Source organism: Lepisma saccharinum, chromosome 28 (genome assembly GCF_977018435.1).
Source record: "Lepisma saccharinum chromosome 28, izLepSacc3.1, whole genome shotgun sequence".
NCBI classification, from domain to species: Eukaryota; Metazoa; Arthropoda; class Insecta; order Zygentoma; family Lepismatidae; genus Lepisma; species Lepisma saccharinum.
The window spans coordinates 5,454,106-5,476,913 of record NC_139256.1 but is presented as its reverse complement, the minus strand read 5'-3'; the positions used below and the strand labels follow the sequence as shown (position 1 = coordinate 5,476,913).

General features: G+C 37.5%; 1 protein-coding gene across 3 annotated transcripts in view; it reads left to right on the top strand.

The window, feature by feature from the left end:
- The window catches only part of Mf (myofilin), a 40,185-nt gene that overhangs the window by 1,354 nt on the left and 16,023 nt on the right, over positions 1–22,808 (top strand). For all 3 annotated transcript variants that reach the window (XR_014440878.1, XR_014440877.1, XM_083113806.1), the window contains exons 2-3: positions 9,315–9,452; positions 20,007–20,246. Coding sequence is in view for 1 of the 3 variants with exons in the window: in XM_083113806.1 (XP_082969932.1) it covers positions 9,359–9,452; positions 20,007–20,246 (334 nt within the window). In the remaining 2 variants the exon portion in view is untranslated. The remainder of the gene's footprint in view (positions 1–9,314; positions 9,453–20,006; positions 20,247–22,808) is intronic.

Sequence of the window (22,808 nt, the reverse complement as noted above, 5' to 3'; positions counted from 1 at the left end):
CATATTAACACTATAGGAAAATTTGGAGGATTTTTATCTGGTGACTGGGAAGGCCATCTTGGTCCTCCGGAACAGATCTCTCCGGTCTTTCATTTGAACAATGCTGTTGACATCTACCGGACTTCACGTAACGCTATTGGAATTGTCTTTTCAATGATCATAAAGGAGAATTTGTCGATATTCAGAGTTCTAAAACAATCTCAAGATATTGAGTGCATATGAAGTATATATACTGTATTATATACAAATATAACAGTACGCACAAAAAGAACTTGTTCCGCCAACTGCAATGTAAAAACTTCAGAATATCGACGGTCCATCCGTAAGATACTGTAAATGCCAATTAGCAATATACATTGACGAAAGCATTCATCTGATATTCAGCTTTTGATTTGGTGGAATGTTAGCCTTAAAATTATGGAGTTCAAAGTGTACAGTTCCACGTGTACGAAAATGACTATATATTTTAAGTACAAGTTATATTTATCTATGATGTTCACGCTTAAAACTGTTACAACATTTCTGACAGTTATAAGCATTTGCGAACATAAGTAATGCTTTTCGTTACAGTCGTTTTTAATATAGGCCCTATATATATGTTAACAGGCAAAATTGCAATCATTTTCGGGTTTAAGAGAGAGCGCAAATTTCTGCGCCATACAATGCTACACTCCGCACAAAAAATTCCTGTTGTTCAGTTGTTTGTCCAAAGCTTCACACAAAACGCTTCTTCTATTAAAGGCTTCTTTTCCCATTGCTATTCTCAATTTGATTTCTTCACCGGAACTCCCAGATATATGAAGCTATCAACTAATTCAATACTTTGGCCTTGTAATATCATGTTAATTATCCTCGGTTTCTTCCCAATAGCTTTTGCCTTGTGTACATATATTAATGTTTACAAATTTTCTTTGCTGCTGTGACCTCGTTGGAAAAAAAACTTGGAGCGAAATAAGCACTCTACCAGGACCAATCCTTGATTAAGTTCGTCGATTTAAAGTAATTTCGTTACTGTAACAACGTTTCCTGTGCTAGACAGCAGGTGTCAACGTTCATCATGATAAAGAAAAAGACCTACCCGATGGCATAGTAGTAACGTCACCTTACAATCAAGAAGTCCAGATTACCGGTTGAAGCACATAGTGATTCGGATCCCACTTAAAACTAAAAAGAAAGGAAACGCGAAACTGCTTGTGTTGACAACCTTGGCAGTTGCGTTCAACTCACTACTCTATAAATGGAAAGAAATGTCAATTTCTCTGTGCTATTTCTCAGACTTTATTTATTTTGATAAAATCCCATGGCCAGTTTCCGTATCTCAGTGCCCAGGCCGGGATTCGAACCCGGGATCCCTGGCGAGGATTCAGTGTTGATGTTACCAATAAAATAAAAATCAACGAAAATGAAATTCGGTGAAACATCTACCTATTTGAAAGTCTGCAGTTGGAATATCGCGGCCAGAGCGTCGTGCCAAAGAGTGTCCTTGCAGTAGCTTCCGAACTCCGGAATGTCCTATTTTTAGAGCCTGACAAAAACGTCACTGGGGCAGAACGCTCTGAAACGAAAAATGATTTCTGGAGACCCGTATCGAGAGAGTAGAAGGTTAAAAATAATCAGGATTTTCCACCGATTCAGATGAACAAGAATATTTTAGTTACTTCGCGCCCATCGACAAAAAATGTTAATTGCGTAGGAAATAATATTCTGGTTCTTTAAAGCTCTGATGACGACAGAATGTGAAAGTCCTGTCGTCACCAGTGGCGGCAATTAGGGGGCGTGGGGGCAGTTGTTCCCCAATTTTGCCCCCGCAGTATGCTAAACCTTATATGCCAAGTGAAAGTAAACTGTCGTTGCCCCCCCCCTTTATAGAACCCAATCGCCGCTAATCGTCGTCAATAATAAGCTAGAGATGTCAACAAGTGGCTTAAAATAATAAAAAAACATAGAGGAATAAGTAACTAAGTTACTTCCTAAGTTCCTTTCTGTTACTGCAAATTATTACGCACACAGGCATGCTTGTATAGTAATCCATGACGACATAAAGAAATAACTAAATTATCAGCATTTTGTTGGTTTAGATGTGGACCAAATTTAAATTTGAAAATGTAATTACATGTAATTACCTCTATGTGCCAAATATTATGTTCATCTCGCATTAATTATGAAATTATTATTAATAAACTGAGAATTTAGTAAATGTACTCAGTAATTAGTCTTTTCACATCTTGTCCAGGCCAGCAAATGCTTGGATTTAATCCTACGGCTGGAATCTTCAAAACTTGGCATTAGAATTGAACTTAAAAATTTCACACGAAGCAAAGTACACAATTTTCACTCGGAATCGAATCCGAGATAATTAGATTACAAGGCGATCCATTATAGAAGTTCTGTGGAGCCAGTCACAACGTATTTCCCTACCCGTACCAACATGGAACAAGAGCCTCACTTTTAGATGAATAACGTATGGGTTTGCTATAACAGGTGAGCATACATCCATTATTGTAGACCAGCCACGTTTTGAGAATTTAGTAGTTATGTCTGGTAGCCTTTCTATTTCCGCAAGTTCCTCGGCTTGCTCTTTTGACGTCATACATAGCAAGAATATGTGTTCCATGTTCCATTTGAAACCGCTTCGCCTGCACCCGTGTATATGCAACCAACTTATGAGAAACGTATTGTTGGTTGCAGGCATTTAGGGGCCATCTCGATTACCACACAAGACATCTCCAAATATATTTAGAGTGTGTAGATTTTCACAAATTCTCGAAAATTTAAAACAGTATGAGCTCATATTTCCAACATTAATTTTACAAACCCTCTGAGTGCAGTGTGAAAATTTACAGAGTAATGTATATTGATTCATTTTATTATGTTCCCTTTTGCTCCATGTTCATTAATCGCAGCGGGTTTATTATTATTATATTAAAACAAACTAAAACTACCAAAGAAGAGCTAATTGTAATTTTAGATTCGTTTCACTCTCTTCTTGGTAATAAATCCATTCTGTATAGAAAATAATGTTTATTTGCTGACTCGAATTAGTTTGTTAAGTGTTAAGAGGATTGTGTCCTCGTAGACTGAGTGTCGTAGCACACATTAACTTGTAATCAATCAATGAGTCAGTTGTCAATAAGCCTTGAGATGTGACGTCACCTTTTAAGCCTCTCAAATTGGCACCACGTCAATATTTCTATTTAGAGTTTGTTTACATCATTCTGACAGTTTTTCAATATTGCCTCTGGAAATGAGCGACTTGATGAACATTCCTTCGATAGTATTGTGATAGAAAAGCGATAGCAACTACCTTCGTAGAAGATCCTCGATTCTCAAGAATTGAAAAAACGAGTCACATGTCACAACTACAGCCTCAACTGATGTTAAAAGGTACTGAAAACCGGTTTGAACTGACTTAGATTCCTCTTCAATTTACATGAGAAAGAATGAAACCTCATGGAGTTTAAGTCAGCACACGCAAATCGCATGAACTCTAGGTTCAAATTCCATGCATGGTATCTTACACAATTTTCAACTATAGCAACGAACAGTCTGCCTGCAATGATCTGTCTAAAATTCACGAATGTCTTGGTTAACATTACCACCTTGTAGAAACTAAGGAGAACCAGAGTCCTACGTCTTTACCAGTAAATGTGAAAAGTTCTCCACTAAGTCTGTGGAGTTGAGTTGAGTTGGTGTTTTAAGCCCACTTTGTGCACAGTAAGGCTAATTGGGACTGGACCTAGTTTAAAGTGGAATCCGAACCACTATGTGCCTTCACCGGGTATCGAACCCGGGACACTTTGATTACAAGGCAACGACGCTACCACTGCGCCATCGGCGAAGGACACTAAGTCTGTCGAAATACATTTTAATTATTGGACTTGTTGATCTTACAAGCATATTCGTATTCACTGAAAAATGCCTTAACATGGTCTGTGCGTACAACCTTACATAAACTTCTAGGCAGTGTCTAATAAAAATAAAAAATCAAGTAGTTGCGTATTCAATTTCACTGACTGTTCCACGGTTCACATCTGAAAATTTCAGCCTCAATTCCAACAACGTTTGTGAGTAACACTGACTTTTGTGTCAAGTTTATCGTCGATATACTGTCGGGCCAAATTGAATGCTGTGAACACATCGGGGTTAGACTGCATGTTCCTGATTTCCAACGCTATTTTCCATTATTTGCATTTGATATTATATCTCCCGAACACTGAAATATACTTAATTTGAGGTTGAATAGATCGTAAAGCTACTTGAATTGAGCAACCGTGCGAAAAAAATCCCTGTTGGTCTTAGTACCTGTCTGTAATAGGATAAAATTCAGCATGTTCTCATAACATGTCTGTCTTATTCTCGATCTTGTATCCGAGATTTTTCTCAATGTATCAAAGTTGCACAACTGAAGACTATTTCGCAATATATATATGTATGTATGTATGTATGTAGTAAATGACATATTCGTGTCGTGTACAATGGGAAAATGCATTTCTTGGAGATTAGGATGTGTCAGTGAGAACATAAGGAAAATTGCATCATGGTGGGTTCCCTATATTGACACCATTGTGCAACTATCAGATACGATCGTTGCTACAGGCCTCATGAAAGTATTGATCACATTCTAGTGCATTTTTGCGACGGGCTACCTGGATTTTGATCCACAATCGCTGTTCTACCTTTGTAAACATGTTTTAGGGCTGTACACAAAATGGTGTTCATTTCAACCTCCTACATACACAACAGCACTCGCTGCACCGACCACTTTTGGTAACCCACACATCGACATGGACTCCAACTGACAATGCTCAACGTCTGATAGGACATGCACGGTGTTATCACCTGTTCCTGACAGTGTTGCCACTTTTAAATTTAACCAGCCAGAAAATCTCGGATTTTTAGAGCAGTTGTTGTTATACTCTCCCTCATTTCGGCTCATTGTTACCGCCCTAACGATATCTTACAAAAGTTTGAACATAGTTTTAGGTGAAACTAAAGTGGTGTTTATTAGTAAACAAGGACTTTAAAAAAAAACTATACATGCGTTGCTTTAAAGTGACGAAAGGGTAGAAAAAAAAGTCTTCAGTGATGGTTCAAACCATGAGGGGAGAACAGAAGTACTGGAACTTAGAGTACATTAAAACACTACTGAATATGGTGGATACGTGTATTGTTAATTCTAATACAGTGATAATAATCAATTGTTTATGAATATATCGTGGAATGATTACTGATAGAGGTAACCAATTTCTGGACAAATGATTGTTGATTTGGGTTTACACAGAAGGCTAATCGAGACTGGACCTACAGTTTTAAGTGGAATCCGAACCACTATGTGCCTCCAGCGGGTATCGAACCCGGGACCTCTTGATTCTGGACAAATGAAAACACTCCCAGAAGTGAGAAAGAAGGAAGGAGAAGCATGGCCTTGGACCGTTGATTCTGACCTAGCACATAATAAGCAATGTATAGCGTACGCATTAAATGTACGTGGTTGCAATTAGTACGGACATTTACTGCTTGAACGCTAGTTAACTGAGAACTTTCTATTGAATATTGTACAGGCGGTAAAACGTGGGTGGTGTCACATTATCACCGTATGGCAGTTCTGTTGCAATATGTTGGATGAATGAAGAAAAAAGTGCTTCTACAGTACGTTCTAGCACGTGCCCTGATCATGATGCTCTCACATTGATCTACGAACTCAGATTCTGAAGAAATATCTAAAGTATGAATTGAAAAGTTGCCCAACGTTTGAAAATCTGTAATAACTGGTAACAGTTTCTCCGTCGGGAAAAAATTGAATTAATTTTCACTTAATTTGCTAGTGGATTTTGAGATCTGTTCTTTACGTTTAAGACATGACAACCTTGTGGAATTAACTGTTTTTATAACACTTCTGCTCTATATGTAGGAAAAAAATGGAGAGTTTTGCGATGTAATATATGTTGCGGTATAATAGAAGTGAACAAAGAAGCGTATTTGTTATGCTTTATTGTTAGTACTTTAAAGAAATTTTGGGTGCTTTAAACCTTCCAAACTATATCTCGGTATGCCCTCGCTAGAAGAGAACATGGCACACATGCAGATAAAGCGAGAGTTAGAGAATACAGTTCACGAACCATTGCATATGATAAGTGGCGGGAACTTATGTCTGCACATGGGGTCAAGCCAATGTAATAAATTGTCTGTTGACAGCTTACTGAAATCACAGATTCACTTGCGTCTTGTCCAAAGACTGTCCGCCTCCTTTGAGCGTACACGCGAAATACACAGCACTTATGATGCTCTCATACAAAACTTTTCGGAAATACAAAACATTTTTTGGGGCATTCCAGCATTATGTGTGTGACATTCACACAAAAGGTAAGATTCTATGCATGCGATTGGATTAAGATATTGACAATGAACCGATTTCATAGAATTATGAAGTACTTTCTGATGTCTGATAACAAATGAAGAAAATTGATTATGATCACATAGCCTGAATGCATGAAAAGCATTAACAAATGTGTTACGTGTGTGATGCTTTAAAATGTGCAAAGTTTGACTTTGTTCGTAGGCTCGTAGGCTACAGATGCTAATAATTTTTGTTGGTGAAATATGCAAATTATATGCATTCACAAACATTTAAACCTTCATGCACTTAAAAACAATAATAATTTTCAGATTAATTCATTTCTTTTTATTTATATGGAGTAGGACCACTGTTCGTGGAATTCCCCTTTATTAAATGGCACTATATGTGAAAAATATTACAACATAAAGCTCAATACAACAAATAACACCCTAAATAAACAACCTCTAAAACCATACTTGATCAGACTGGATTTAGTTCAAGAAGGATCCGCACAGATGGTAATTAAAATATTCAACAATCTACCAAATGCAGTAAAAGCAGAAAAGATCATGGCAAAGTACAAAACAAATTGAAAAACTATTATTAAATCGGGAAGATTATATGTGGGTTTCATGTGACGTCAGGATTCGCACAGCCGCCATGTTTGCGGACAATTTTATTTGTCGTTTGCAAGTAAATATCCACCACATAGCGTTCGTTTGTTTTAAATCACGAATGTCTGGGTTAATAACTTACGTACTTCAGTTCCGTATGGTACAAAAACTGTCCTCAATCATGGCTGCTCGCAGTCACAATGCAACAGTTTGTGACGTAGGTGAAACACCTGTAGCGTAAGTGAATACTTAGATCGTAAATTAAACAAAGTTTGTAATTAGTGATTCAGTGCGAATACTTCACGAGAGAGAGAGATTCGTGCGAAGTCCCCTCGCGAAAGAGATCTCTCGGGCCTTGATGACGTCACGGTCGTGGTCACTTCCAAATTTATCCACTTTGCTCCCGACGAACCGAGCTGCTTGAAGTTATTTTAGGGATGGAAGAGCGTCATCTGGCAACAGCCTCTCTGCTCTGGTAACCCGAATTCCACCACGGTGGACGGGGCAATACTTGGCCACCTTCAATTGATCGTTGTTCCACTTTCCTTCAAGGTCAAAGGCAAATAAACAAGTACAATGAATAATGCTGTTTGTTCTGCCAAGCTTACCTGAGACAATATTCTCGTTGTTCCAAAGAATAACAAATGTAATTCGCATAAATTAGCCTATGTCAAGCGTACATGGCAATATGGATACAATGGCATCCCTGTGTAGGTGTGATGCTCGTACATTCACGATTTTGCTCGATTTCTAGTTTTTTTTTGTTTTGTTGTTTAGCGTCGCTTTTATGTCACTTTTGGCTAATCGCGAAGATGAGCACTTCCGAAAGAGCACCCATGCCGGGATTCGAACCCGGGACACCAGGGAGCCGTAGCACGCTGTGATATTCTCTTTTGTGTTAGATTAGATTTCTTAGAACAAAGCCACATAAGGTGATTATCATAAAGCCAGCCACACTGAAACATTTTGAAAACTATGCAAGATATATATATATATATATATATATATATATATATATAATCTTTTGGCAGTAATGTAACCATATGAAGCCCTCGCGAAATAATAACATACTCCCTCTGTCCCATAATTATTGTCCGGTACACCTTTGTTTGTTGTCTCATAATAATTGCCCGATATTCAAACTGTGACATTGGTGTATACAGAAGAAGAAAATGAAACACGGGAATGAGTCATACAACTTTACTACTCAAGGATCAGTACAAATTGGGCTTTCCATCTGCCTCTTCGTCTGTCATTCCTGTACTACCATTTTGGCATACCGGACTATAATTATGGGACAGAGGGAGTATATATTATACAATGTGGTCATGTAACCAACTCGTACCACTTCGGAACAAACTTGTATTTTTTGTATTCTTAATGTTTTATTCAAGGGTATGTTCATGGGGTTTGCAGGTTCGGAATACCGTCGAAATAATAGAACTAGTAATCTCTACACTTATATAGGCGAGAAACATATCGGAAAAGGATCGTTTCATTCATAATCATAAAACACATTGAGTGATTTCGCTCAAATGCAATACTACCGGTCAGTGGCGGCGATTGGGTTCCTAAACCGGGGGGCAAGGTGCCAAGACTTGGGGGGGGGGCATAGACAGTATATTTTCCTTTTTAGATAAGATTTAACATAGTACGAGGGCGAAAAGTGGGGAGGGCAACTGCACCCCTTCGCCCCCCCTAATCACCGCCACTGCTACCGGGCCACTCTTTGAAGATATCTAGCTGGTACTAAAAGTTTAGCCCAGGAGATTGCCCCCTCCCCCCCTCCAACCGCCACTTCTAGATGACGTACTATGGTTAAAATATATTGTTGCCAATTAGCAGCAAAAGTGATGTCCAAAACTTCCTTAATTCTTCAAAAAAGTTCAAACCTCCTTTGCATACAGATAGGCTAATCGAGACTAAACCTACAGTTTAAAGTGGGATCTGAACCACTACGTGCCACCTCCGGGAATCTAACCAGAGACCGCTTGATTACACGTCGACAGCATTATCACTATGCCATCGAAGACACCTGACAAACAGAAGATATCGTGTGTGTGTGTGTATATATGCGTGCCCGTGTGTAGATGCGTGTAGTTACTAAACACATACGAATGTTCTTATTGTCATTATAATAAAACGATTTTATTTAACGTCTATTGTATTAAATCGTAACATTTATCGTAATGTCTCAAAAAAGAAAATTTTAAGCCCTCCCATTTTTTAAAAAAATTGGAAAGCTTCACTAACAGGACACCTCTCTTCACACACAAGTTTAGTTGTATTGACATATATTAGCATATATCTATTTCTATATATTATTGCGAATTCTATGTAATGTTTGTTTCTTTCTTCCACAGAGTTGTCATTTGTGTGGTGCAGTAAATAACAGAAAAATCTCAACATGCTTCTCAAAACACATCTGGATCTCATAGGCCGCAACGAACCAATCCAGAGGAAGGCCAAGTTCTGGCAGTCGTACGTTCGCGCACTGAGGGGTAAGCAGCAGGATTATTGACTTTGGGAACTGCATGAAAGTGACACATTGTTTCCTAGATTTCCTCCCACACCATGGGTTAGGAAATCTCAAGCGTTTCTGCATGCGCAAATGTAAGGGAGTCTCAGACTGAAGCGACATGCGATACGGGCAACGGTTCCCGCAGGATTCTTTCTCAGGAGGAGGAAGGGGCAAAGCCATAGAAACTATTATTATTATTATTAGTAGTAGTAGTACTTGAAAAACTGTTTAAACTTTTACTTTTTTTTTAAATTACATACATTTGTAATTTCCATATTCTGTGTGTATATATATATATATACACAATTTGCATAACTGTATACTTAACATATTAATTCATGTAGGACAAGAAGCTGTAAGCTTTTTTTTATAGTTAGATAGTGTAAAATAGATTGTAAATTTAAATGCAACAATACTTCAAATAATGATAATAATAATAGTGGCTGTAATTTACGGCCTGTAAGTCACAGAAAACAATATTTGTAATAAAATATCGCTACAATTCCACCATTCGAATTAGATTACCTTTTTCCAGAAATCTCAGGGGGGGGGGGGGCACTGGTTCCCTTGGAAACGGGAGTTTCACATTGTAGTAACACGCGACAAGTACCCGTTCCAGTCTTTATAGAAACATTCACTGTGCATGCATTACCAACAAAGAGGTCACACGATGCACGCTATTGAGAAAACGACCCAGTCCGAGATACATGTGCAGCTTGTCATGTAACTTTGTTATGTAAGGTTGCATTTATTTCTCAAGGTTGGTTTCCAAATGACACCTGTAGCGTGTCGCTTGTCGCTTGTCGCTTCGGTCTGAAAGCTAAGAGAAGTCCCACTTAGGTGGGTGACGTCAGAAAAACCTAACGAGGAAGTAATGCTGAGGAAACTAAAGCTCACTAGCCTAAGCTACTCTGATCAAAATTTTCATCACTTCCATTCCATTCTTTGAACTAAAATGGTCAGTCATATTGAAATATGCTATTCCTTCACCTCATAATTTCTTATTCCGATATTTAGCGTAGTTTTTTAAAAAAATTCTTAAACAGTAGCCTAATAAGCACTTCAACACCTAGGTAACTAAAGTTTAAGATAGGACTTAATATAATCTTAGGAATGTTTGTTCTCAAAAGATTAACATACGTTAATCATTTATCTGTATTTTTGTTATTTAGCGCCACTTTTCTGCCACTAATCGGGGCGATGAGGATCAGTGATGAAGCGGTACTCAGAAAAAACATTCATGCCCCCGAAGAGATTTGAACCCGGGCACTTCGATTGCGAGATCGAAAGTCGACCATTGAGCTGTTATTAATATCCTTGTGCGTTTACGAAAATGTTCCCCAATTCCCCATGTAAAGAACCATCGAGTTGATAATTTAATAACAGCTCAATGGTCGCATAATAAATTTTCCCCAAAACAGTGGCAATTAGTTAATACGTCAACATTGAATAATAAATAGGCGCGGAAGAACTATTTCAAAAACAGTGAGGAAAATCATAATCACAAGTGCGTTACATTTTGTAATAAGAATTATAACGCATGAGAGATAACATTTACAAAAGAAATATTACCTCTAAGGGAGAAAACTTTAGCGAATATAGCTACACGAAATATCTTTAGAATATACGAAATATTCTGTTGGGCATTCAGATATATTGTATTTAAAAGTAACCATTAAAGTTTAAACTACTTTCGTCCAATTTTTATTGGAATCTCGAGAACAATATTTGCTTGGGGTTATGAAGAATTAACTCTATGTATGAAGTTTATTATTTTTAAATTACCCAGGAAGTATTTTATTACGACAACGTGTCTACTGCTCTTTTAATTGAAAGTCATTTTTTTTACTTGATCTGCCCCCTAAATTCTTTCTTATCTTCATCAAACAAATTAAATATGGTGAACTTAGTAGCAAAAGTGACTTGGAACCAATTAAAGTAAATGAATTACTAAGGAAATATATTCTGATTCCCCCCCCCCCCTCTTGCTTCATCCCACATATAGCAGTTAGTATAGTTGTTTTACGTCATCTTACCTCTTAAAAGGTGTGATTAACCGGAGACAACACTTAGAAAACACACGGCATGCGTTTGAAGTTTTTTCAAGGTCAAAATACTACATGAAATATACGTCACTGGGAACGTTTGGCGCAAAACAAGGTGGAACTTGTTTCTCTGTGCGATGCGATGCGATGCCATACAACGCAACGCCGCCGATCATTCTGAAATCTGGGTATCGGTGTCGAAAAATGTATACTTGGATACGACATTTTTCCTTCTGCGGAGCATATAGCCACAAATAATGTCTATACTTTACTGTTTCGTACGATTATGAATAATTTTGATTGTGTGTTGTTATGCGAGATTTATGAGTGTTAGTACACAATACACAATGAAAATCGCTTAACGTGAGATCGTGATTAGGCCAATTAAGCTTAGATTCTCACTTCACTGTCATTAGTATTTTACAGTATAAACTACAGTGCTTGTACTTGCACGCACGGAGCAAGAAAAAATGCTACAATTCTAAGCCAACAGAACAAAACTAAGCTGGAACGTAATGAAGCACGACCACAAAACAGTTTATTGCTATACACCGTGCTTTGATTGATTTGGTTTGTATGATTGATTGATTGAATTATAGTTTTAAGTCCACTTTATGCACAGCAAGGCTGGACCTGCAGTTTAAAGTGGGATCCGAACCACTGTGCCATGTGCCTCCACCGGGTAAAGAACCCGGGACCCCTTGATTACAAGACGACGACGTTATCACTACACCATCGGCGAGGCCCGATATGGTTTATATTACCCCTACTACCCCTTTTGGCTAATCGCAAACATGAGGATGAACGATGATTTGATTAAGGGACACTCACAAAGAACACCCTTGCCGGGATTCGAATCTTGAACCCCTGGCATTTTAGCGCGCTGTGCTAACCACTCCGCCTCGGAGGCCGGCTATACGCCAGTGCATAGGCACTATTGTAACAACATAAATCTTTTCTACGAAAAACTACATTTACAAATAATCCACAATTATTCACTTTGCCGAGGTTGTGATTGGTTAAAATTTAACGAAATGAAAATAATGCACGATTTCATGCAGTAAGCAACAAAACACAACATCAATTGGACATTTTTGCTGTTAATTTTTTACCTGAAGTGATGATCTGAGTGCAGAAAAATTTACACGAAATACGGGTATTTCGATCAATACACAAGCACACGAACTTTGCACATCACAAACATAATGAATGCACGCGGAGAGAATATTATTAGAGACTAATTTGCTAGTTAAATAATCAAATTAAAGTGTATACAGACGAACTTTTCTAGCCGCCACAACCACTTACACGAGTAATTGCACCAACTGACAAGAATTAACGCTGCATGGCGCTGGTGTCGTCTCCGATTACACAGACAGACACAGACATTTAGTATCAAGCCATCAAGAAGATTAATAATATCGCTCGTGCGTAACTGAGACTGACTGCAATACGGGATTTATATCCTAAAATAAATGATAGGAAATGAACATGATATGTAGTAGAAAATCGTATTATTATTCTCGATTTTATGGTTTCTAGTTGGCTGTTGATGAAAGGATTTCAATGCCAGTCTTATCAGTAGCAAATGAATTGTTAGCGACTCGGTTGTTAACACCGTAACGGGCAAACTAAAACAGCAAGCAACAGGTGTTTTCGTTGCTTTAAACGAGTGTTGTTCTGTGGCATTAGCCAATCGTGAAGGTAGAGATGAATGATATGATTAACTTGACAAAGAACACCCATGCCCATTAAGGGATTCGAACTCGGGAGCTCTGAACGTCGTAGCGCGATGTGCTAACCACTCCCGCCACGTAGGATGACATTCAGAACAATTTATTTTCACAATACGAATACACATGTGCTGTCCCTCAGAAACAAGAGATAAAAACTTTTCTTTTTATTTTGGGAATAATCAAATATAACTTAACAAGAATAAGCATCAGCATGAAATTTGACGCATTGAACTAGTTTTAATAAAATACGTAAAAAGTACATAAGCCATAGCGCTAAGTATTAATTTAGTATTTCTTTCATCCAAGATTAACCAAATTTCCCAACGCCAAACGCAATACTATGTTTTGACAAGAAAGACTCGTAAACATTTACTCAGTTAACGTAAACAAAGTTGTAAACAAGTTCGCCTTCATGTAGCTAAAATATTAAATTATCTTCTCGCTTTTTCTAAAAAGTAAAATTCTTTGTAACCATGCGAAGGGTTTTCGCAATCAACAATTCAATTGGCAAAATATTCTTAGTACACGTTTGTAGCATTACTTTGGTAACACTAAACCCGAAGGTCAAATTCTTAATGTCACTCAATCCAATCAAAACTTCCATTTTCCCCTTCCCGGTGGGATCTACGCACAAGTTTGCAGTTTGCATTGAAAAGTAGGATACAAACAGTCGAGTGTGATAAGCACAAGAATTAATTTTTGACCTCAAAGTTATCAATAAGTTGTCAAAACGTGAACACATTCAAAACGAATTTTCTGGATCTTTACAATTTATCATTTGGTCTCTTTACGAATTTAGATGCTCATATAGTTATTTTTTATAGTTTCTCTAAAAAATAGGGTCTGGTGCGGGGCACACTCAGCTTCTCCCAAAGGCCAAAACTAAATGCTAAGAGCTCTAAACCTGGGCCTCCTAACCTAACTACATATGCATTATTAGATCAAAGCGGAATTGTTAGATTGATTGATTGATTTGGTTTATTCTACTTCGCTTTTTGTGCCACTTTTGGCTAATTTGAGAAGATGGGGATGAGTGATGATATGATGAAATTCATGAATTGACAAATATCCATGCCCAGGCCGGGATTCGAACCCGAGACTCCTGGCGTCGTAGCGCGATGTGCTAACCACTCCGCCACGGGGGCCGGCAGGAATTGTTAGATTAAGAGGGCCAGGTTTAGAGCTCTCAGCATTTAGTTTTGGCTTTTGGCAGAAGCTGGGTGTGCCCCGCACCAGACCCTTTCTAGCTACTAAAATCAAGAATAGGCTAGTAACTGTGCGATTCGGGTTGGAGTCACAGTTTCACAATCCACGCATCAAAAGGTTTATTCTGAACCCATATTTGTAAGTATGGAACGAATGGGGCGATAAGCTTCTCTGCGTTTATAATTGGGTCTTGCGGCTAAGGATCGCCAATTTTTTGAATTTCAAACATCGTTCTGCTTCAGTCAGATCTTCGTCATTTGAAATGTATTTCATTGACGACTAGCAAGATGGTAACTGAACGCTAGGCACAGAAAAATTGTTCAATGTAGAGTAAGTTGTTATATTACGTTAGATCTTGCACTAGTCTGAAAACTTCAATCGGTTTTCTAAGGCAGTAGATGCGTAGATTCTTAATTCTTTACGTCTATCGGGTGGAACAGTCTTACAACGCAAATATCGGAATCAAGTCGACTTTCAAACAACGTTGGTGACAGCACAAAAATATACTAACGTCCAAAATGAAAGGAACAAACGGAAATTCTTTCGCGTGTGTCCATTTGACCACATAATACGATCAGGTGATAGTAATATTTATGATGTCATAGACAACTGGTTTAAGATCACGATAGCAACAAGTCCTTAATTCCAAATTCGATTGCAAATTAAAGATTTTAATATACTAATGGAATGCTATGAACAATGATTTGCGTGACGAGGGGCAAAAATGAAGAGACGTTAAGAAGATAATAGTTTCCTTTCTAAAATTCACATCTAAAAGCTAATACGTGTTTATTTATATATTTATATACTTTGCGGTAGCTGATGAAATGCGATGAGAAATGTAGAAGAAATAACAAGTCAGACTAATTTCTGTGTGCTGGATTGAGTGTCCTTAGAGATGATGCTCATTGTTGTTCGTTTTTTTTTGTGTGTGTGTGTGTTCTGATATTATTTGTTGTTAGAACAAAAACTCTCTCCCCCCTGGAAAAGTTTTGTGGGGGAATTCTCCCCTGTCCCCCCGGGATTTCGCACCCCCATTGAAACAAATTAAGTTGATATTGTACGTATTAACATGTCTACAATGTTTTATTATATCTAGGGCTATATTTTATTAAGACAGAAATTCGAATAGTTAGAAATGTTTTTTGTGATATTCGGATTTGCAATTCACTCTGCGTGTCATTGAAAATCATGCCACGTTTGGCTCGCGTGCCGCAGGTTGCCGATGCCTACAATATATAACTAAACATCATGTGCAAAATGCCTATTTATAGTAAAAGTTCACTGGATTATCAAATTTCCCCTGTCCGTTGGGCAAACACTAAAGAGGCGCCCGCCCCCTGCCTACTATGGTGCAGTCACTGGCTCCGACTGAATACATTATTTTCGATTTCATACGACCATGCGTGGATTATTGAGGAGAGAGGTATCGCCTGATCTAAGACTTAATTGTCATCACTTAAAGTTAATGGTAATAGCAGCCCCCCGATACCTAAAATTACCCTAGGAGGCTGTTTATCGCGCCTTCGAAAATCTAGCTCTTTTTGAAAGTGAATTTTAGTTCCATCAGTTCTTTTGTGTCGATCGGGTTTGGCAACAGTGCTCGTGTGTTGCAGGCTGGTGTTCTGCGCACTCTTGTTTGCTGCTGGAATTGCGCTGTATATTGCCAGAAAGCATGTATTGCCTTTCGTCCGCGATAAACATGAACCAAGCATGCTCTTCCTTCACATGGAGCTAGTTCAGCCCATTATTTCAAAGCTCCGTCGAGCCTTGGAGTTAAATAAAGGAAAGTCACAAAACTTGAACCTTGAAGGTCATCCCTGAACTATAGCCTGACAAGTTAAGTCCCGATATGCGCAGATCGCTGCGGAGCAATTCCTATTACGTCATCCTCCCCACCACTCTTCTACGTACAGGTCTGGCCTTGAGACTACGAGTGGTGCCAACTCAGCAAAATTAATCTAAAACAAATATGACAAACTATTTTTACTGCATTATCAGTATATCAATGGTTCATTTGTTTAATCCGGTCTTTGAAAATGCGTGCGGTGCGCTGATCGTAAACTGTAGTATTGCGCACGTGCGTTAACGTTTATAACGAAGAGAAACTACTGGGCAAATGACTTCATTTTCTGAATGCGACATCGAGCAGTGGCCTGGTTATTTTTAAAGCCGAGTGGGGTGGGGGTTATTTTGTTTATCGTACAACAATTACTACGAGAAGGCAATCTGATAACACGCTTGCCTGTGTTCTTTTTTAAAGCACTGAAATGTTCTTGCTCTTTACTCTTGGCTGCATATTTTTGAAATGCAAAAATCAAATCATGCCGGGTCCAACGAAATCCACATTCTGCTCTGGAAAGCCCCTTAGAGGACAGGCCAGATAAATTGTTTACAATGTTGCAACATATCTGCGAAATCAGAAGGAGTTACATAAACTTAAGTATAATGTTGTCGAGTCCACAAGCGCCGCCACGGGAGGATCTAAATGGATGGTTTCTCAAGTTTTAAAAGAATTCGATTGGATTGATTTGTTGTTTTAAGTCCACTTTATGCACAGTAACGCTAATCGGGACTGGACGTACAGTTTAAAGTGGGATCCGAACCACTATGTGCCTCCACCGGGAATCGAACCCGGGATCCCTTGATAACATGGCGACGACGCTACAACTGCGCCATAGGGAAGTTCAAGTTTTAAAAGAAGGAAAAGAGTCGTTGGCGAAAGGTGAGCTGAAGTTCTGTGCTCCAACAGGTAGAAAACAGCCCAGGAAAAAGCGAATACAAATTTCGTTGAAAATCCTCAGACTATTCCGCTCCCTCCAGGTTGCAACACTGCGAACCAACGTCGCTGCGGAGAATGGAGTGAGGAAATGTAGTTTTAGCTGCGCAACAGCTATTTGCAGTGTCTTGTTTTTAAACTTGTCAAGTTATATGACAGGAAGTGGTTCACTAGGGGCGGGGGACAAAAATAACTTTTTAGCTGACCTTTTCATATGACTAAGCCCCGCGACAGGTTAAGTTTGCAGCAAGTTTTGTGTTGATCCACGCGAGAACGGTGGTCAGCACCTTCCATGCCAGTCTTGCCTCAACCGCCGAACAGTTCAATCACATACAGTGAGAAAATCAGCAGTATTGCAGCGGAAATTCTGTGTGTACGTTTGGGGTCTATATATGTGAAAAATTGCTGCAAACTTAACCTGTCGCGGGGCTTAGATAGATGCCTTCACGAACTGATCTGGTATTCAATGAAATCGGTGAATCCGTTTGAAGTTAGCGCACGAAATTCCCTGCGTAGCACGCTCCATGTTTGTTGATGTTTCTAAAACACTGTCTAAATTACATTTTCTGGAGATCAAAAATTGAAACTGCGCAATTTTTAATTATAAATTTTAATATAATGTGTTAATAAAAAGCTTTAAAATGTACAGTAAGTTGTTTACGTATAAGGCGCGCAGGTGGTGGAATAGAAGCAAGTTGTGATTGTTGCGAACACGGTAAAAGCAGTATGTTTTCAGCTTTACAGTTCATATCTAAATTTACATTCCAGCAAACTTAAAGCTAACGCATTTTTAATGGCGGATTTTAAACCTATCCATCAAACTTTGGAAACTGCGCTTGGCACTGTTAATGTGCGATATATATATTATTTTTCACTTCTTCCTATATGTTGTTCTTTTAACTCCACTTTATGCACAGATAGGCTAATCAGGACTACTTTAAAGTGGCATCCGAACCACTATGTACCTCCCTCCACCGGGTATCAGATTGGCAAAGGATTGTCTCTTAAGAACTTAACCTATCCTAACTGTGTGCTAGTTAAGTTTTGAAAATTCGAAGTAAATTTAGAAAGAAGAAACATTGCAGAATACAAAATTTCAATTACTAAAGTTACAACAAACTTCCAAGCAGATCAAATCAGCCTCTACAAATCGCTAAGAGCAATGGCGTGCACAGGATTTTCGAAAGGGGGGGGGGTTTACGTACATTTTTTTTATTAGTCAACCCTCATTTTGCAAATTTTTCCTGATTTTGACGTTCTTTTTTTTTTAATTTCGGACCAAAGGGAGGGTATCATCCCCTTGGACACGCCACTGGCTAATATTAATATAAAGTACACCACAAGGTCAGATTAACTGCATATTTGGGAAGAGGCTGAGATAAGATAGGTTCGTGTGTTATTCTAGAAAATGTGTCATTTACTAATTTACATCCTCTTATTATTTTGTAATTATTTTATTGTACGTATATTACTTTATATTTATGCATTTGCTTCGTGGATGATGTTACCACGAATCTTCAAGCATGATTGTGTGGTACAGTAATAAAATACTTACATGGTTTGCTCTGTAGTGGGCTAAATTGAAAAAGACGAAAATGTTATCACCTTAGAAATAAAACATTTTTGCTTTTTTACGCACAAAAAAATTACTGTTAACTTCGTTATTCACATAGAGTTTGCATGTATTCATCATAAATTCAAGAGTGTAATAATATACTTGAAATAATATTAGTTCTTTTTCAGGGATATCTTAAATTATAAAATAAAAATGTTCTGTTGTAGTTTTGATATGAGCTTTCGCTTGAGGAGTTGATTTAATTAATAACAGAAAAAATAGTATGTTTCTAGTGTGTATCCCTGAACTTAGAGTTTGCGTTTATTAAGTATAATATGACAGCTTTGATATTAATGCTTATTATCTAATTACCTTATTGCAAACAAGCTTTATAAAGTTTAATTTAAGTTTCACATTTAGCTCTGTGGCCTGTATTTAAATGATTAGGAAATTTTCAGTGTGACTTAGATGAAAGCAACAAAAAATTGCTGTTTGTGACTTGCGTGCCTTTTCCAGAACACACTAGAACTGATCTAAAAGTAACAGAATTAATTTTATGCATATATTTCAAGTGTCAAATGAAAACCTTAAAAGTCCAATAAAAATTGTAGAGCAGACTGTATACAGTTCAAATCTACATGATGTATCAACTGTTATTTACAAAACGACCTCAAGGCTGCCTAATCAAGTGAGCTTCAGAAGGCCATTGTTGTTATTTTAAAGATGGTGCCTCCTATACACACTTGCACGAGTGGTTTCTTGCCCTTTGTCAGTCTAAAACTTACAGAAATTTCTCGGGAAATGAAAATTCAATATCTGTTCATGCTTACCACACCAGCGAGTTTACTAATGGTGGAGAAAGTTCGACAATGGCCTCCGTTCGCAGACAGATGGGTGGAAAGGCCTTCACAGTGGCTCCTAAGTGACTGCACGTAGACCCCAAAGACTTATTCTTCTTACGGTACACAGGCACTAACTCAAAGTTGAAAACATATGTAGTTGAGCAATAGGTCTGTGCCGAAATGCAGCAAACTTGTGCAAACCTATATACAGAAATCAACTAGATAAACAAAAACAAATTAAGGTTTTCATTTGAGCCTCTCTTGTATTTGTGGCAATATCGCCAAAGTGGATTCAAGTAAGATTTTAGTACTACTAAGGAAACCTAATGCGCAATGTGTATTGTTTTCATGTTTTTATTTGGTTCGAGCAGGCAGCGACGACATGCGGGCGCCAGAAGCCACAAGGGCACGGCCCCGTGGAATCTACCGGCCCTTCAGCGAATTCCCAGAATACTCCTCGAAATTCGATTCTTGGCCCTACAACAAGTCCATATACGACGAGCCAAGCCATGCAGCAGAAAGAATGAGCGTCCCTGGATACCGCTATCTTCCCATTTCGAGAGAGACTTACGGCTACTCACCGCGCAATATCTATGCTGACAGGAGGCCCGGTACGTACTGAAGTACTCGACGATCCGCCACCTTTCGCTGCCATAGTAACAGCCCACCAATCGCATCCGAGAACGAAGGAATTCTCGGAGAACGAACAGTTGGGAGTTTCAAGTTTTTGTAAAAATTGCTACTGCACATAAGACATCGTAACATTTCTTCCGAGTCAAATAAAATTGTAATCGACAACAAACTATACTAACATGGACTCAACATCTTGTTTTAAAACGTACTTTTAATTACTTCAACAACTATATATTTTTGGTGAACATTTTTTTCCGCATCAAAAATATACATATATCTATCAACTGAAGAGTGCTTTGTCAAATTGGTTTTTATGTACGTAAAAAGTTTTAAAAAAAGAGAAATTCATGTACTTAGAACATGAGAATTTTTGTGGTTAATAAAAAATTTTGGCCGTGGAGCTAATGTTTTCTCATATTGACTAAAAAGTACATCACACCCCTCTACTACTGTAATTTAGTAACATAATTGTTATGTATTTGAGTAGCGTCCTGCAACCTTATTATTCCATCAAATTTGCTTAAGCCTACTGCTCCTCGTTTATCTAGCTTTCCCTCCACTAGAACCCTATTTTCCCCATTTTCTTATCATGCATTACGCTACTCGGCAAAGTAATTTGTATTGAAACTAACAAGTAACTGCTTGGCTCGAAGGAGTTATTTTATCTGATTTATACTTCATCTTTGTTTACATCAAGTAGCTTCATAATTTTCATCTGTAATTTTGATTAAAAAATAAGAGCGTTCAACCATCAACTGAACACCATTGTTGCTATTTGAAAATTTTCATAAATTTTGCAAAATATAACAATATTGTGTAAGAAATTTAGCTCAAGAAATAACTCCTTCAAAGAATCAAAGCTGGCAGAAAAAAATAAGAATGAAACTAAATTGGAATGGAACTTATAACATATTATGTTGGTCAATGAATATTTAGTAACAATTGCAACGCCTGCATGGCTGTAAAACACTTACGATACATAAACCTCAAAGTTCAATTGGTAATAGGAGTACGGTTGCTCACAAAGTGCAGCTATCACAAATGTTATAATATTAAATAATGTTAAGTACATATGTTTATGAAATTATAGGTAAACTAGTTCATATGCTTAGAGAAGTTACTATTTATATAAACATAACATCTATAGGTAACTTACAAGTAGCACATTCTACGTTTAAAACACGTAAAACAGTAGCAGCGAGACCTATTCCTACATGAATAACCTTCCGAAAATGCTTCATGTAATTTTACAGTTCTCCGCAATGGCGCTAGTGACCAAATATTTAATTACAATGTCTTCAAACTGGGATGATACGTACGAAAGTTGATATATACAAGACTAAAAATTTTGTTAAAAGTGAACTTCAATGTTTGTTACCTATCACTGACATGGCAATCTCTGAACAAGTTACAAGAAAATGTATAAAGTATGGTGCAAATACGACGATGTAATCTGCTTTCGCAATTCTTAATCTGTGCTGAAATGACGAACGACAGAATTCCAACCAAAATAAATATGCGTTAGTGAATTTGTTCAATGTGAGACTAATAAATGTAATATATACCATGACAATCAAATGTACACAGGTAAATTATGAGTTAATTCACCGAAGGTAGATGCTTTGTTTCGTTGTTAGTAATATAGGCTGACATACTGCTATCTTCTTACACAAACACGTAACTTAATTCTAAAACGAGACTTTCATTGCTGAAGGAACAGATGTACGAAAATATTTATAACAGGTAAGCATAAACTCGCGCGCTTAATACTTCTTTTTCTAAAAATTCGCTTTTCCATCCGTTCGTAATTCGAATACAAATTTCCCGTTCGTACATAGTTGTTTTACAGTGATAAAGTTCGTGGGACATTCCTAAACTATGCAATCCATAAAATTATAAAGTGTTGTATTTCAACAATAAAAGTTTGCGAAGAAAATTGAATCTTAGGTTACTCTTAATTTTCATAACATTATAGTTATTCACTACTTTTTTTGCTTCTCTAATGCAAATTGCTAAAAGTATGCTATATTATACGTATAATCAGTAAATATTCCAATAGTTTCTTTACTATGCTTAGGAGGTATCTTTTAGTAGAGAATTCTCATCACTGTACAAACATCGCTATACTAATGCCTTTGTTAATATTTCAGTATTATTTATCACTTCCAAGCTTATTAAATATAATGGTAATAATAACTAACAATGTGGTTTAACTGCTTCCAAGTAGACTAACTATTGAATTATTGTTTTAAAAACTAACTACCACTTATTGTATGCTTCATTCATGTTGTAATCATAACTCGTAAATGACAAAGCACTGTGAAGATAGAGAAAGTCACAAAGTAATTAAAACATTTTTCACGTATCTTCGAAATAACAAACATTTCTTTTTCAAAAGCATTTAATAAATAAAACATTTTAATACAAGCATATCGTAACTATACTTACTGTATTAAAATAAATTTTTGATTGATTGCGGCTGGAGATCACGTCTCTTTTCCCCATTTTTTTTTAAAAATGAAGTTTTGTGATATCAATTA